Here is a 16,647-nt window from a genome sequence, read left to right on the forward strand (position 1 = left end):
GATTCCCAGGTCAGCAGCCCCCATGGCCTCCTGGCAGGACCCAGCAGGTACTGGGGGTGCTGGGAGGAGTTGGGCCCTGCATGCGCTGGAGTGGTGGTGATCCTGGTGTCACTTGGTGGAACAGCCTGCAGGTGGATTGAGGGCCTGCAATGCTGATTGTGCCTGTGATGTTATGGAGATGTAAAGAGCCTTTTGGCCTCAGAGGCTGCTGGCTCAGAAGGTGAGCCTGTCCTACAGGGCTAATGTCTCTGTGGGGGCCTGGCAGCATGGGCACAGTGCCTGCCTCACACCCCTGCACAGGCAAGGCAGCATTTGCTGCTCTGTTCTGTGCGGAGAAGTTTATGGCAGGAGATCACATCTTGTTATTTAGCTCTTGCATATGCAGCTTAACAGCGAGAAGCAGGTCTAGAAAGTGTTTCTCTGCAAATGGTTTGAAGGAGGAAGAAAAGCCTAAACCATCAGAAAGAGCTGTACTTTTTTTTTTTTCAGCTATGACAGTATTCATAACAGCAGCTGCCAGCAGTCCCAGAGATGCTGAGAGCTGTATTTCATTAACCATACCTTGAGAATACCCACAGCATGTGGGGTTCCCCCTCCCACTGGAAATTGTATTTTGCTGTTTGTTACTCAGTACGTCATACCGTGGTGAGTGAGTCTTTAAGAAATGGCTGCAGTGGTGACATCCTGCATGATGTAATGCAGGAGAACAGCACTCAGCTCCAGGGCTGCCTGGGGCTGCTCTGCTGCAAGCAGAGCTGATCATGTGAGAAGGGCCAACCGGGTGCATCCCAGATACAGAGAAAGCCTCTCTGTGAGTCATCTCCGTGCTAGTTTTTAGAGCTGACAGGAGAGGGGGACAGGACGTACCTTGTGCGCCAGGAAAGTGATCATCATACAGGCAGGGCAGCATCTTCTCTGACAATGCACAACTGTGTCCTCATTGCCTCCTGGGATCACAGGGAGAGGTGCTGTGTGGGGCACGCAACACCTACCCTCTCTGCCCCTCAGCGTGACTGAGAGAAAGAGGAAACTCCCAGTGGTGCAGATCAGCAAATTCCTGGATTTTATACTGAGGCCGTTAGCAAAAGCATAAAGGTCTCTGGGTTCAACCTTGATGAGCTGCAGTAGTTCTTCCCCACCTCCGCCACCTCCTATGCCTCTTTTAACATGACTGGTTGTCTCCTCTTCCTAATTCCTTATGTGCTTCATAGTTCCTTCCTAACTGTGGCTTCCCACATAATACTACAATGTTACTGAAGTTCGCCTGAGGTTTCCGCTACCTCTCCCTTGTCTAGAGAGTTGGGTGTTACCGAAGATGTTAGATGACTTTGGCACAGTCCCCCTCAGTCTGCCTCCCCTGCATATTATCTGATTTGCTTCTGTGTGTTCCAACTACTGCCCCTTCCAAATTTCTTCTATAGCCTTCTACTCTATGGATCAATACACTTGTAGGAATGGTCTGGTGGTTTCTTAGCTCACTGCTCTTTGCTTGCTGTCCTGTCTGCCCTGCTTAAACAGAGGCGTTTTGTGTGTATTGCTCCCTGAGCTGACAGATGTGTTGTTAAGCCTTGCTACTTGTCCTACACTTTCACGTACTGGTCCTCATCTCAAATGAGGATTATCTATCCTTCGGCTTTGTCCATTAAACTCTTGGCATTTCACTTCAGGCTCTTCCTTCCTTACATCTGTTTGCCACAGTGGCCTTTTGGGGCATTTTGTAACAACCCCTATATAGAGCTCTCTCTAAAACTTATTTCTGTTCCCACCTTACTTCTCCTTGTGTTTGCTAAAATACATGGCCGAAAAGCCGTGCTTTTGGTCTTAGTATCTAACCCAGCATGGTGTTTAGCAGTTCCAGCTCCTCCCCTAAATGTTCTTCTCTCCAGGTGTTGCTGTTCACTTCTGAGTCATCTTTCCACTACTTGTAGGTATTTGGTCACCCCCAGCACCCTGTGTTTGTTGATAGCCAACCCCCAGCCCAGTCCTGAACCCCTCCTAAACTCTCTTTTCCCAGTTCCAAATACAGGTTTCTGTACCGGCTGCCACAGTGCGACAGACATTCACTCCCAGCCTTCAGCCCCATCTACTGCTGTTTCAGTCCCGTTCACTTGACTATTTAATTTCTAAAATAAAGATTTCCCTTTTGTAATTAAGAATCTTAATCACTGTCTCATTTTCTGTGTCCATTTGAATTTTGATGAAGAATCTTATTGGATCCGATCAAAGTCTACATGCTTTCCATGGCCAGGTCTTCCATGACACCTCCACTAATTAGGGAGTATGCCGATTGCTTGTTGGTTCAGCAAGTGCTTAATGAAGGCGTTCGTCATGCCGCACATTCAAGGCGCCTGCAGGACATCAGACTGCCGCTGATAATGCTGGGTCTCTTTCTAGGAAATTTAAGTCTTGGGTAAGGATGAGCATTGACATCTACCTCCAGGTCGTTAGGTCCCTGACAAACCTCTAGAAAGGTCTCTAGAGAAACCTTGCCAGCTTTCTCTTCCTTCTTCCGTGATTAACTCAAACAGTTTTGACATCCTTTTTTTTTTTTCCTGTTATTACAGTGTTTGTTTATACAAAACACCCATCACATTCTATATCTTTCTTTCCTGGATAGCAACGTATAGTTCTGATCTGTTTCACTAATGATTAATGTTCTGCCACATTCACTATACCCATAATGTCATGTTTTTGCATAATGTCTAAGTAACACAGTTTCACTGCCAGAGCTCCTTGCCACAGTACACAGATGTGTTCTTACTGAAAATGTCAAGGGGTGATTAAATACAGCACTTTGGGACTCTTGCCCACACCACTGGCAGCACCTTCCCTTTTCTGTCCCTCCTCCTACTCACTGATATCACACTGTGTTATCCTTCTATACCTGATGCATTTCTCTTCTCTCATTGTGCTATCCTAGTGATGAAGAAGATCAGCTTTCTTTTACTCTCTGGTCTTTTTTAGCAGGGTTTGAAGGGAAATTTTCCTTCATTTGTTTCTAGGTATGCTCACGCCTAACCTTACTTAAGCTCAGTTCCGTTAAAATACATTGATGTTCGCCTTGAATTTAATCCATAGATGAGTTACAAATCCCATCTCCCTCAGCAGGACTCTGTGTAGATATGGGATTACCCTCCACAGACCTCGGGAAGGGCACTTCTGTAGCATCAGCTTGCCAAAATTGAAATTGTTTGAAAATAGTAGCATACACTTCAGTAGCACCTAGGGAGCTAATGGTCCGGTGTGGTTACAGCACCCAAGAGCAGCTGTGAGCTCCTGGTGGACAGAACCTGTCCCTGCCCCATCACAGCAGAACTGATCAAACCCTTCACATTTGTTCTTGCACGAGACTACTGCTGTTGCTGGCATCGTTCACTGTCTCTTTTGGTGCTAATTCCTAGAGAGAGATGGTTAAATTTGGAGCACTGATGGGAACGGGTAAAATCCAGAGAAGGCTGCAAACAGCAGCAGAGACGGGGCTGGCCTGTGAGAGGAAAGCTTACCCAGAAAAGAGGAGTGCAGCTGCAAAAACTGCATTGAAAAAGATTACAGCAGCGTGAGAGAGGTCCACCTGGAGGAAGGAAACACTTGTCCCGCTCAGTTAAATTAATGCAGAAATGAGGAGGCCTGGAAGCCCAATTTGCCATCTTTTCAGGCAAGCTAGATGGGGTCTTTGTAGAAGACAGGCATAGTTGTGCAGCGTTTACACAGAAGTGCTACGTGGAGGATGCCACACAACTGAGATCATCCCAGTACAGTAACTTTGCCACCTGCAGCATGAAAGAAGGTGAGACTACTGAAGGAGTGAAAGTATCTTGAGACGACTTCTTGGCCATTTGTATTGGTACATCTCAGAGTACCTGGCTTTATTCTAGGCTCCCAGGAGGAAATACCGAATACAGCAGACAAATGACTGCACCATTATTTACCAAGCTAAAGCAATATAGAGGAGCTGATGAGATCCCAGTAGGATAACTTCACTTTGGGAATAGGGAGCTGGGAGGAAAGGTTTATGCATTCAGTGTGATATGCTGTAGGCGATGCAGTCTGTTCCTCCTCTGTCCCTAGAAGATAACCAAAGCTATGCATGTTGCAGCTTCAGTCCTGTGATGTAACTCCTCATGGGCAGCATTTCTCCTTGTTCTGTAGCACCTTTTGGAAGCCATAGTCTTTCCCATTCCTCAAGTCATTTGTGGATTTTGTTGACTAATTTCCTGGGGGAGTCTACACACAGCAGTGGCACCTTTCAGCAAGCAGTTTTTCTCTGTTAGAGGAACAGTAGAAATGGGCTCTTACGTTCATTTTCCTGCAGCAGGGCAGAGGCCGAGGTGCAACTCAAATTAGCCTTCTGTGGTTTGGCATCTTTTAAGAGTTACTAAAAGTAAATTCTCCAAAACCAAACTTCCTGGCTTAGCAGGGAAAATGGCCTGTCCAGCGGAGGGCAGCTCTGCCCTAGGGTCTGCCTTTGCTTTTCAATATACTCTTCAGCCTCTATTAAATTTCTGCAAATTGAATATAGCTGGAGAAGGTGCTTACACTTGCCAGGGATGGGGGTCAGTACCATGTCGATGGCTTCTTTCACTGTTCTCTTTCTGAGCCAGCAGTCATTGCAAGCACAAAGCATGGCTTGAAATTTAAATCAGCCTTCAAGAGATTTCTGTAAGTGTGATAGCCATTATCTTGAGCACCTTGATGGGCTGAAGCCATGACCTCTCTGGCCCGTTGTGTGGGTTAAGGACTTGTCCGTTAGCTGGGAACTATCCTGTACATGTCCCTGAAGGGTGACTGCCAGGCTGAGAGTGGGTGAGGTGCTGTTACAAAAAAGATGGTTTCAGTGACTCATGCTGTAACTCTGCCTGAAGCACGACTTTGCTTTCCCCCCAAAACTGTGCTAAATCTTACTGTGTGAACCCTGGGCTGCTTTACCCTGCCCCAGTAAGCCCAGGAGCAGGCCTGCTCCAGGGAGGTGCTCAGCAAAGTAAGAGGGGAACCCTGTCTTTGGGGGAAGAGGGCACCCAGCCAACCACCTCCCTCTTGGGAGCTGTCAAAGGCACCTTCAGACTGAGCTGTGGGGAAGGACACACTGGCCTGTGCTACAGACAACAATGAGAATGGTTTTGCATTGGCTCCAGGTAATATGCAGGGGGACCCACCATTTGTGGGCAGGCAGGGTCATACCCAGGAGGTCAGAACCCTGTTGTACAGCAGACGGAAGGTGAGACTCCCTGTCCCCTCTAATCTCCCCTTTACCCCCCTGAACTGTTTTGTCAATAGTAATACATCAGCTCTTCCAAATATTCCATCTCTTTCCCAGTTGTCCTTAGGATTAGGAAAAGCACCAAAGCAGATTGTGAGAAAGGCTTTTGTATTCCGCAAGAGACAGATGTCAGCAGATGAAGTTCTCTTCTCTGAGGAAGGTCTGGATTAGATCAGGATTTGCAGTTTTCCCTTCGCATAGCTCTGATTCCCCATGGAGCTGCGTGCCTCCGCAGCCCTCCTGGTTATTTCTCCCCTGCGTATGCGTAGGTGTGCATTGCCTCTAGGTGCAACTCCTCAGGCATGTGTTTCACCCTTGCTGCCCAGATGAGCCATGGTAACACAAAAGCACACTCACATGCCTTTCCACTTCAAAAAGTTCAAATCAGGGTCCGCCCTTATTTCAGATGCAGGTCTGTAAGGGGGCGCGGAGATGCTGGCAGCCCCGGCCCAGAGAAGAGCTCTGGTGAAAAGCGTACAGAAACCAGATTTCAGTTACGTCATGGTTGCTTCACAAATCATCCTTATTTACCAATTATTAGGCGTTTTTTTGCCTTTCATTTTGTAGCTCATGGCTTATGCCTGTCCCTTTGATCTCCTAGTAACAGCTTTAGATCATACCATAAAATTAATGAAAATAAATTTCATGCTTATCTCGTGGAGCGAGAGACAAGGCTAAAGCATCTTTAACATTCCTCTGGCACAGCACCTACATAAAAAAAAAGGATAAGGAAGTCGTCTGGGCTATATTTGCAGCCAACAGCACTTTCTTTCCCATAAGTAAAGGCATTTCCATGTGTTCAGACCCTGTTCTCCCATCGGGGAGGACGCTTTGAGGTGGATCTATGAGCCCAAGATCATTTAGGTACCTATGAAAAACAAGGCTCCCAAAAATGGACATAAAAGCTTTAGCTATCTGTTCAGCTGCTTGCTCCATCCGGAAGCTTTCAGCTGTTTATATTAGCTCTGTAATTTAGCATTTTGAGGCATTAACTTTCCACTGAAGCTGTTGTTTGAAAAGAGCAGATTTCATGTAGCTCATAAAGAATTTAGTGCAGTTGTATCCCATGCTGAGCAGACACTTAATCACCTATAGACTTCCTGTGCGAGAGCCGTCCTGTGGAGACCCGTGCAGCTACTCGCACAAGTAAAGTTAATTGCCCATTTGTTCTAGCGTTTGCCAAATCAAGGCTTTGATTCTCAAGTGCTCCACTGTGCTTTTCTGCATCAGCGATAGCCCTGTAAAATTCACTTGTGACAGCTTGCTAGTGGGGAAGCAGCTCACCCCTATAATTCATTTCATTTGAACTATCAAGCAACGGTTACAATAGCGTGGGTTTTGGAATCAGTTTTAGTGAACTTAAAGCTGGTTTAGATCAAGTTTAGGGTTTTGTCTAAGTGATTTATGTGTCTCTGTTGTAATCCCACTGAGGCAGACCTACAGGATAATGGCTGGAGAAGAGAATGTGACCCTTCTGATGTTCCCTGGTCTGTCCCTGTGCCACCTACTCTCCGTCATTGCTTCTACCTCATAAAACAGCCCAGCTTCTGCCCTCATACCTACTCCGAAAGCCACTGCTTTTCCTCTCTGCAAGTGTAGCTGCTCCAAGGGCCGGGCAGGGCATACAGCTGAGTTTGACAGCAACCCCAGCTCAGGAGAGGACAGGCCATGACCACACTGCCAAAGCATCTGCAAACCCCCATCACCCCTGCTGCCAAATTTATAGCGTCTGTTAAAAAAAGTGACGGGAGGAGCCCCAGGACCCCATGTTGGGGACAGGACTGTGCAGATGATCTCATGTCCCTCAGGTGGGAAATCAGGGCAAGTCAGTGCTGTCCCAGTGGGGGCCAGCTGGGAGCAGCAGTCGAGTGCACCCAGCTCAGCAAGGGATGGGGAGTGGGTTTTGAGCTGTTTTGTGGTCAGCTGGCAGGGCAGGGTCTGCAGTCAGCTTACTCGATGTGGGCCAGCAGCAACCACAGGAATTGCACAGTTTTCCATCGCTGGGTACCTGCTCCATCTTTAATGCAAGTATTAGCCTGGAAACCTAAACCTGGGGGTTTATAGCGTGGCTACAAGTGTTTATTTTCTGTGAAAATAAAGAACTCTTGAGCGCTCTAACAGCCCTCCTGGCTCTGCCCCCAGCGCAGTGAAACCGTGGGTCTCCTTCCAGACTAACAGTGTGGGTTATTTCTAAATAATCTCATTTGCCACTACGTGAACATGGAGACGGAATCACATTTCTCTGAGGCTGCTCTAGAGTAAATTACAGTGTCACTGTAGGTGTTTAGCCAAAAAAAGAATTGCCTCCATTACTCTCTGACTGACTTTAAGTAGCACCTAAGCTTTTTCTAAGGGCTCGGTGGTTTTGGGTTGCATGTAAATGTCATTAACAACAAGCTTTTGGCCAAAAGAAATAACTTCTCCCCTCTCCTTGCTCACCCGAGGACTTGCAGGAGACCAGATGGCCCCAGTGTTTGGGAGTGGGGTTTGGCAAAGGAGACATTTTCAAAAGCTGGACTTTGCTAAGATGAAACGTAGCTGTTGCTGCTGTCTTGCAGCCAACTCTGATGCTTTTTTCTTTTTGAGTCTTAAGTCGTGTTGCTTTATTGCTCACTGAACAGACAAGATGCACAAACCCCTGTATGGAAAGGAGTGAAATAGCCTGGTCAAAAGCACATGCTGAATTTTCAATGCCCTGAGGCTATTGATTTGGTTTTTTAAAGTGCACCTCAGTGCTACTTGCTGCAATGTTATGATCTCATTTCTAATTCTGTAGGCGTGGGAGGCAGAGAGCTGCTCTCTAAAAATCTTGCAATAAAAACTCAGTATGAGGAGGAGGGAATTTATACTGCGGAAAATGCCCAAGCTTTGCTGTGAGAAATGTATAGTGCTGATCTTCAGCTGAGAAATATCATTTGCTTGTTTCAGATCCAGGGCAGGGTTATTTGAAGGACGCATGGTCCCCAGCAAGATGTGTTTGGTGCTGGGCTGCCCTGGATGCACTTGTCTCTGTCCCTCTGTGGGGACAAGCCAGAAGGCACCAGTGGTCGAGGAGGAAGCTGTGCAGCAGGCAGGAGGCCACCCCTACTGCATCTTTATACATGAGCACTGTTCACATCCCATTGCCCAGAGCAGCAGGAGCATGTGTTGGGGAGGCTTTGTGTGAGAAGCAGGTGCAGGGGCAATTGCATAGCAGAAGGGACTTGGCCCCCTTTCTGCATGACCATTGCTGTTGAAGGACTCAGCTCTGGGCCCATGGGGAGAATTAAGGTATTTGTGCCTTTCTGGAGGTCCCTGCAGTTCCCACAGGACACAGTTGGGTTTGTGTGGGTGTTGCAACAGGAGACTGCAAGGATGGAGCAAACAGAGGGAGGGGAAGTTGTTGGCTGTGGGGCCGATAAAGGACGTTTTTAACATTTTAAGTAAAACTAGAGGTTCAGAACCTGCGTGCACTGCTGAGTAGTGTAGGAGTCACAGGGACAGTTAAGAAAACCAGTGCTGTTCATTGGCAGCATAGAATAGATTTGAGCTAGAAACCCAGAAGTTGTTTGTAGCTTGGAAGTGGGGTTCCGGTCAAGCTGCTGAGCAGGAGCATAAATCAGTGCAGACAATAAAGGAAGGGAGAAGTTGAAGAAGTTAAAACAGCTTACGGAGAGCTGGACATGTGAAAACAAGTAGTGATGTTTCAAGTACACCCAAAGCAAGAAGCCTGAGAATGGGTCAGCAGAGCTACCAACTTAGTGGGGCAAAGGAGGAAGCTGAAACTCAGAGAAACACTGCGACTTCCAAGCAGGAGTCCCGGTCCCAGGTTGCTTGTTTAAGGTAAAAGAGAGGAGTTGCTGTTAGGGGCAGGGTTTGAAGAAGACATTCAGGTGCAAGCTGATGGCTTGAAAAGTGTTCAGCCTCCATGTCCAGATGCTTCACCCAGGAGTTCTGCAGGAGCTGGACTGAAAGCTGCGAACAAACATACACATTTCTGCATTAAAACCAGCTGCTGTTCTGAGGAGCTGGAGGCTTTCCCCATATTTTAAGAAAAGTTTAGGATTTGTCCAGACAGTGGTGGAGAGAAAAATGTGGGGGAGCTGTTCCTGGCAATGTGATAGGAAAGATAATTAACACAGAATAAGAAAACACCAGGAGGATGAGAGAAACCAGCAGAGCCCAAGGATGCGCTCGCATTGCTGTGTTGGAGGACTCTGTCTCATTGCTCTGTTAGAGTTGTCTCCTGCCAGAGAAGCTGAGGGTAAGCAAGAAGCAGCTGATGTAATGTACTCTTCTGGTGTGATGTACTCTTCAATCCTGCACAGGAGGCTGTCCAAGAGCTGAATGGAGTGACTGGCAGCAGATTGCCTGGGTAAAGACAGCAGTCAGCCCCAAGCAAGAGCCCGGCAGAGTCCTGTGACACCTAGAAATCAGCCTGGGGAGTAGCAGCCCTGTTAGGCTGGGCTGTGTGCCCACCCTGTCTCCATGGGCTAGTGCGGTTGGTGTGGGTTTGGATGACAGTGGCTGCTTCTGAGGTATGGCTGTCATCTGTGCCTCCCACTGGGCTCTGTCTGCCTGCCAGGCCCCTGTGCTGGGGACCCTTCTTGCCATGGGTGGGGGTCTCACTGATGCTCTGCTCTCCCCTCCCAGGAAAGTCCCACCTGGCCATCGTACAGCGGGTGAACAATGAAGGGGAAGGAGACCCATTCTACGAGGTGATGGGCATTGTCACCCTGGAGGATGTCATTGAGGAGATCATCAAGTCCGAGATCCTGGATGAGACAGATCTGTACAGTTAGTGTCCCAGAGCAGCTACTGCGGTTGCAGGAGCCAGGGTGGGAGCCTGCACAGACAGACATGTGGGTAGGAAACAGGCCAGAGCAAATCGTGATCCTTCTCCATAGCAATTCCAAGTCATAGTGGAAAAAACAAGAGCGATGGAGAGATGCTGGTCAGACGTCAGGGAACCTTGAATGCCCCAGATAAGAGAAGCACTAGATCAGTGGCCAGTGTTTGGGCAGGCCTGATCCAAGGACGTGTGTGAGACATGAAGTGCTCATGGGTGGTTCCCCAGCTCTTTTCCAACTCTGGGTGATGCATCCAGCAAGAGCAACCCAGGACTTGTTCCTGGGAAAGAAGCATGTTTCACCACCCTGCTCCCTCCCCAGGGAGCTGCTCCCTCAGCTGTGATGCACAGCACATTCTGTGTGCCTTGCTGCTTGGCTGCTTCTCCACAGCAGCGCTGCCACTGGGTGCAGCAAGATGTGCCTCTTCATATACGTGTGCATGTGGTATGGGGACCTGTGGCTGTGGTGGCTTTGTGGCTGCTGCAGGTGGGCAACTGCTCTGCTCTCTGCCCCACAGCAGACAATCGGAAGAAGGAGCGGGTGCCCCACCGAGGACGCAAGCCCCAGGACTTCTCCATCTTCAGGCTATCAGACAGTGAGATGAGGGTGAAGATCTCCCCACAGCTCCTCCTGGCTACCCATCGGTTCATGGCAACAGGTACCCTTGTCCTTGTGCAAGCTCTGCATCTCCTTGCATCCATGCCAGCCCTGCAGGGCATCCCTGAGCTGTACCTGGGTCAGGCCGTCCCCTCAGCAAGGGTCCTGCCTGGACCTTCGCTCTGGGCATCCTGCTTCACCATCACGGGTCTGTGTTCGGCTCCCCTCTGTGCAGTGAGGTGCTGAGGCTGAGGCCATGCAGCTCAGAGGACAAGGGGTTCCTGGCAGCCCCAGCCCCACTGAGGGAGTGTGTGTTGCCTCCCTTCTAGAAGTGGAGCCTTTCAAGTCCCCCTACCTCTCTGAGAAGATCCTGCTGCGGCTCCTGAAACACCCCAACATCATCCAGGAGCTCAAGTATGACCGAAAGAACAAGAAGGCAGCAGAGCATTACCTCTACCAGCGCAACCGCCCTGTTGACTACTTCGTTCTCATCCTGCAGGTGCCTGGGGCAGCAGTGAGTGGAGGGTGGCAGGAGGTGGCCCATATTCCCTGCTGTCTTGCTTTAGGCTACTTCTACCAGCAGAGATGCCTATCTTCTCATACAGGGTGGCATGAGTCCCTGCAGCCCTGAGTGGGTTGGTGGCCAGAAGTGCGAGGTGCCTTCATTCTCCTTCTAGGGCAAAGTGGAAGTGGAGGTTGGCAAGGAAGGGCTGCGGTTTGAGAACGGGGCGTTCACCTACTACGGTGTCCCCGCCATCATGGCTGTTGTCTCCTCAGGTGAGGGCTCTGCTGGCTCCCTCCAGCTCTTTCTTCACTTCTGCAGCCTCCACAGGGCTAGGCTGGCTGGTGACCAGAAGGAGAGGCTGGCCATAGGATGGGATGGCCCTGCTGTGGGGTGTAGGGTTGGCGGGAGCCCTTCCTCAGCAATTCCTACACCTCCAACTGTCATTTCAGATAATGATGTGCGGAAAGCAGGCAGCCTGGCTGGATCCTCCTTCCTCCGTAAGTAATTTGGACAGGCTGGGGCTCTAAAACCTCTCATCTGGGGCGCTGGCTGGCTGGAGGAGGAATGTGTTTGCATCCCACACAGAGCAGCTCAGGCTCTGTGCTATGATCACTGCCTTTAAAAAATTTGGTGGAGAAACAATGTGCTGAGGGGCTGATGCAGGAGCATCCCCACAGAGGGACTTTGAGGTCTCTTTGAGTTCTCTTTGAGTTCTCTTTGAGGTCCATTCGTGGTTTCAGACATGCACTGGATCCCTGCTGCAAGAGGCACGAGAAGGGGCAGTGGCCATGAGCGGCAGCTTGCCCACACTCATGGGAGCAGTAAACCCTGTGACTTCCGGCAGGGTGCACCTGGATCTCAGTATAGTGTCTCTGGACGTGCTTGTGTTCCCAAGGCTCAGAGCATGAGTTGAACGGGGGTTCTGTGCCGGAGGAATGGGGACTGCTCAGGAACTGCAGAAATGGGTCAATTTACCTGTGAACTGTTTGCATGTGGTGGTGGAGGAAAAGTAGACAGCCCAGTGCCGGTGAATTCCCTGCCTGCAGAGCTGATGAGTTAATGAGCAGATCCCCTGCTGGCTGGGTTAAGAGGGAGCTCTGATAAGGGGAGATTAGGAGCCCTCCCGCCTGCCTCCTTTACAGGTCTCCCATTCAAATGTTTAGTGCCTGGTGGCTTGGGAGCAGGCAGAGGTGCTGCCCACCCCCAGTCCAGCACATCCCTCATACCAACCCCCAGATGTTGCAGTGTCTGTTGGTAAGCTGAGGATGCCTGGGGTGCTGAATCAAAACAAGAACCTGCTAAGTTCAGCCTTTAGGGAGCTGTAGGGATGGATGTCATGGACAGAAGAGGGAAACAGTTACCCTTGAGTGGGTAACTGTCACTCCCACGCATTCCAGTCTTCGTGCAGCTCTAGGGGTCACCTGTTTTTGCTCCCTGCTTTGCTTCCATTTGAAAGGCTGGCTCATGGACTGCTGGATTAACCCCTCAGATAGCTTTCCCACTTCCCTGTGCATCCACAGCACGCTTGGTTTGGACAGAGGGAATAAATAAAGCATCCGTTTCCCCCCAGGATGTGGCTACGTGGCCTGATGACCTTGGTGACCATCCCCAGGGCCCCACCAAGGTTCAGGCAGTGGGTGCTGCCCACAGACCATGGGATAGGCAGGGTGCAAGCTAGGGTGGGAGCTGTGCCAGTGCAGCCACTCTCGTCCGCAGTGCTGCCTGCTGTGATGCTGCCTCTCAGGGCTCCTTTGCTACCCATGCTCACATGTGACGCTGAGTCATGAGATGTTTTCTACCATCCAGCCACCTCTGCCTCCAGCCACAAACAACACGTGTGTGGTGTTGCACCCTTGACCGGTGGGAGGCAGAGGTCACAGAGCATCTCCCTTGTCAGGGTGTTGTCCATCTTCCTCCTTGAAGCAAAGTCCAGCAGAAATGAGTGTGAGTAGCAGGTCACAGCAGAGAAATCAGACACTAACACTTGAGTATTTAACAGTTTGTTACTAATTAACTGTTAAGTAACTTTTCATCGCTTGGCAATCTTTGGCATTGGTGGCCTGGGCAGGGGTGGCAGCAGAGGCCAGGAACAGCCAGCCCAACGGCAGGTCACGCAGTGAGAGCAGAGAGTGAGTGCTACTGGTTATCAACCCTCACTTTGCTCTTGCCTGGACAAGGTTGTTCTGGGCAGCACTTTGTGCTGGTGCCTTTGCTTGGACTTTTTTTGCAGGTGTTTTCAGTCCAGGGGAGGACACAGAGCAGGAGTTACTGGGGAGGAGCAGGGAGGTAGCTGCAGGGCAAATTTCCTGGGGGATTTACCTTCAAAGCAATTTAAAAACATTAATCACATGGGGAGCCTATGGTTCCTAGAGCATTGCAGCCACGCTGCGGGCACAGTGGCAGGAGGGAGGGCAGCTGGGGAAAGCATGACTGTGGCTGCCGGAGAGGTCTGGCAGCCAGCAGGCTCAGACCTCCCGCTGCTTTCGTAGTGGGTGCTGACAGCAGTGAGACCAAAGACGAAGCATCAGGAGGCATTAATGAGCGAGTCAAGCACACTGTGTGCTGGTCTCTCCATGCTCTCCCATGGAGCCCTGCACCCCTGCGGCATGGCCCAGGGATGCTGTGGGGTGCAGCAGGGCATTGCTACCTGCGGGGAGCGGGAACGCCTGCTTGAAACTATCACTGCTGCTGTGATCCACGGCAATGAAACGTGGAAAGTGAATGTCTAGTGATTTGCCCTCCCTGTGGCAATGGGTAGGGCAGCCACAGATGCAGAGTCCTTCTGCTTCTTGCAGTTCCTGCATGGAGCAGTTCCAGATGTGTGGGATTTTTCGGCATTGCCCCAAGCCTGTTCAGACCCAGGGCCTCGTCGGGAGCTGCAGGCAGCCAGGCACGAATCCCTTTGCTTTGCATCATTCTAAGGATCTCCTGCCAGTCCGTGCCCCTGCAGAGCACATTCCCTCTCTGCCACCTGCCCGCACACGCAGAAGCATCCTGGATGCCAAGCACAGTGACTTGGTTTAGCTTCTGCCCATCTCCCAGATGGCACAAACTGGCCTCAAAATCCCCTCTCCAGGCAGCAGCTGGCAAAGGGCTGGAGCAGGGTGCCAGCACTCAGCCAGTGGGAGGAAGATGCTTTCTGCCCATACCATGGCTTTAGGAAGATGCGTGGCTGTGCAGACAGGCCTGGCAGGAGCTGGTGCTCCCCAGCCTCACATCCTCTTACCTTGTCACAGAGCAGCCTGTTGATTTGCAGCATGCAAGCCTGTGTCCTTGCCAGTGTCCCTGTCCCCGGGGCTGGCACATGTCTCCTGGGAGCAGAAGCAGGAGGGTGTAAGAGGGGTGGAAGGGATGCTGACGGCAATGGTGGGATCCCAGCCCAGGGCTGCTGGCAGATGATTCTTTCTCTCATTCTGCCTCTTGGTCTGTCCCCCACTCACCTCCATCTCTTTTATTCCCTTGTTCCCTCCTTCCACACCCCTCCTTTCTCTCTGCAGTGCCTGTCTCAGTGTCCCGTACCTTCGCCTTCAGCAGAGGAGACTCCCTGGCTGGCTCTCCAGGTAACAGGGCATGGCTTTGGGTAGAGACATCCACACATGCCGGGCTCTTTCCAGCTCTCCATGCATAGTGCACCAAGCACCCTCCATCCTGCATGCAGGGCAGCACCAGGAGAGAAGCATCCAGGACACTCTGTGCCAGGCAACCCCTCACTGGTAGAGGCACAGGTGGCAGATGAGAGACAGCAGTCCCGTCCCTGCTGCAGCCTCCCTAGTAAGAGGCAAGCCCCAGGAGGAATGGGATGGAGTCACGGGGGAGCCATGGATGGCTTGGCCTTGCTTTGGTGTGCAGTTCTGTAATTTCCTGCACTTGGTTCTTGGGGTTTTTTTGCTCCTTGCTGCTTCTGCCCACAGTTACCTTCAGCCCTGCATGCACTCTGCTCTGCTTCGCTTGCTTTCTGGCCATCTGGGTAATAGAAGGTTGTTTTAGCAGCAAAGCAAAGTCAACAAGATGTCGACATCACTTGTGCAAGGAACAAGCTGCCTTTGTTCCCTAATAAATTACTGACCAGACAAAATCCATCACACCACGTGTCAAAGGCCATCAGTCAACGTGAGTGACAGGCCAGCTTGCCATGGCAGTCTCTGCTGCTGTTCTCTGGGAGTCAGGGTGGACAGGAGCGTGCCCTCGAGGCAGGTTAAGTAAACCCTGTGAGCTGCCAGCGGCAACCAGGAGGATTTGTGCCAAATGCCATGCAGAAGGTGTGCACTAGCAGGAGAGCTGTCGGTCAGTCAGTGTGACAGACGGGCAGCAGCCCTTACCTCTGTTGACTGTGCCTGGTTGGATGCCTGCCTGGTCCCTTCGGTTTGTGTGGGGCTGGAAAAGTGCAGAGCCTCTGCCACCAGTGTGCACCAAGGAAGATGGCCCGCTGCAGGTCCCCGTAGGGACCCTGCCAGCCCCGGTGTGCATGGGGCACAGTCGCTAGAGGTGACCACTCCATCCTGGTCCTGTGCTGACACTAGGAACCCAAGCAGCACCATGAGTGAGAGTGAGTGTTTGCCTCTGCCATCCCCTTCCACAGTGAACAGGTCACCGTCACGGTGCAGTGGGCTCAACCGCTCTGAGTCCCCCAGCCGGGAACACAACGACTACGGGGGCAGCACCACGCAGCTCCACAGCAGCAGCAACAACGTCTACACACCTGACTACTCCGTGCACATCCTCTGTGATGTGCAGTTTGTCAAGGTATTGATGGGCTGGCAGGGACCATCCCATCCCAGCCACTACCTGCCCAGGCACCCTCTCACCCTGCTCTGTCCTGGGAGCCTGGTGGGGTCTGGGGAGACCTACACTCCTGCTATTCGGGGGTTTGGTGCCCCCAAGTCCCCAGGAGGTCCCAGTGGGTCTTGGTCCCCGCTAAGCTTGGCACGCATGTCTGTGTGCCCAGGTCACCCGGCAGCAGTACCACAACGCGCTGGTGGCCAGCCGCATGGACAGCTCACCCCAGTCTCCTGACATGGAGGCCTTCGACAGGGACTCAACCAAGGCCTCAACCACACGGGGAACCCCACAGACGCCCAAGGAGGACCCCACCACCCTCCTGAATGAGAGGAACAGCATCATGTGTGAGTCACCGAGCAGCATCCTTTCCTTGCCACAGGCCAGCACTGCCTGTCCCTGGGGGAGGGGCATGCTGGTCCCCACTGGCGAGATGGGCACACCACCGCTGAGACACAGTTGCACGTGGCCCGGGGCACGTGGGCATTCACACGCATATGCCTGTGGATGCTGTTTTGCACCTGCACAGGGGTGCCAGTGTGCAGGCATGTGATTGCTCACAGCCACGTGCTCCTGTCCCCGCCGGGGTCCCTGGCTCTGGGACCTGCTGCTGCGGCTGGCATTCTGCTGAGTGCTGCCCCGGTGCCCAGCCCCTCCCTGCCCCGCTGCCATGCCTGCCCTGT

At 51.5% G+C, this 16,647-nt stretch overlaps 1 protein-coding gene across 1 annotated transcript in view; it reads left to right on the forward strand.

Moving 5' to 3' along the window:
• Nucleotides 1–16,647, forward strand: part of CNNM1 (cyclin and CBS domain divalent metal cation transport mediator 1) — a gene marked incomplete at its 5' end in the record, with an annotated part of 17,902 nt that overhangs the window by 506 nt on the left and 749 nt on the right. Inside the window, 7 exons of the mRNA XM_010142529.1 lie at nt 9,890–10,033; nt 10,604–10,744; nt 11,013–11,182; nt 11,361–11,460; nt 11,638–11,685; nt 15,768–15,931; nt 16,134–16,315. Of these exons, the coding sequence (XP_010140831.1) occupies nt 9,890–10,033; nt 10,604–10,744; nt 11,013–11,182; nt 11,361–11,460; nt 11,638–11,685; nt 15,768–15,931; nt 16,134–16,315 (949 nt within the window). The remainder of the gene's footprint in view (nt 1–9,889; nt 10,034–10,603; nt 10,745–11,012; nt 11,183–11,360; nt 11,461–11,637; nt 11,686–15,767; nt 15,932–16,133; nt 16,316–16,647) is intronic.

This window comes from Buceros rhinoceros, unplaced genomic scaffold (assembly GCF_000710305.1).
Source record: "Buceros rhinoceros silvestris isolate BGI_N320 unplaced genomic scaffold, ASM71030v1 scaffold32598, whole genome shotgun sequence".
NCBI lineage: Eukaryota > Metazoa > Chordata > Aves > Bucerotiformes > Bucerotidae > Buceros > Buceros rhinoceros.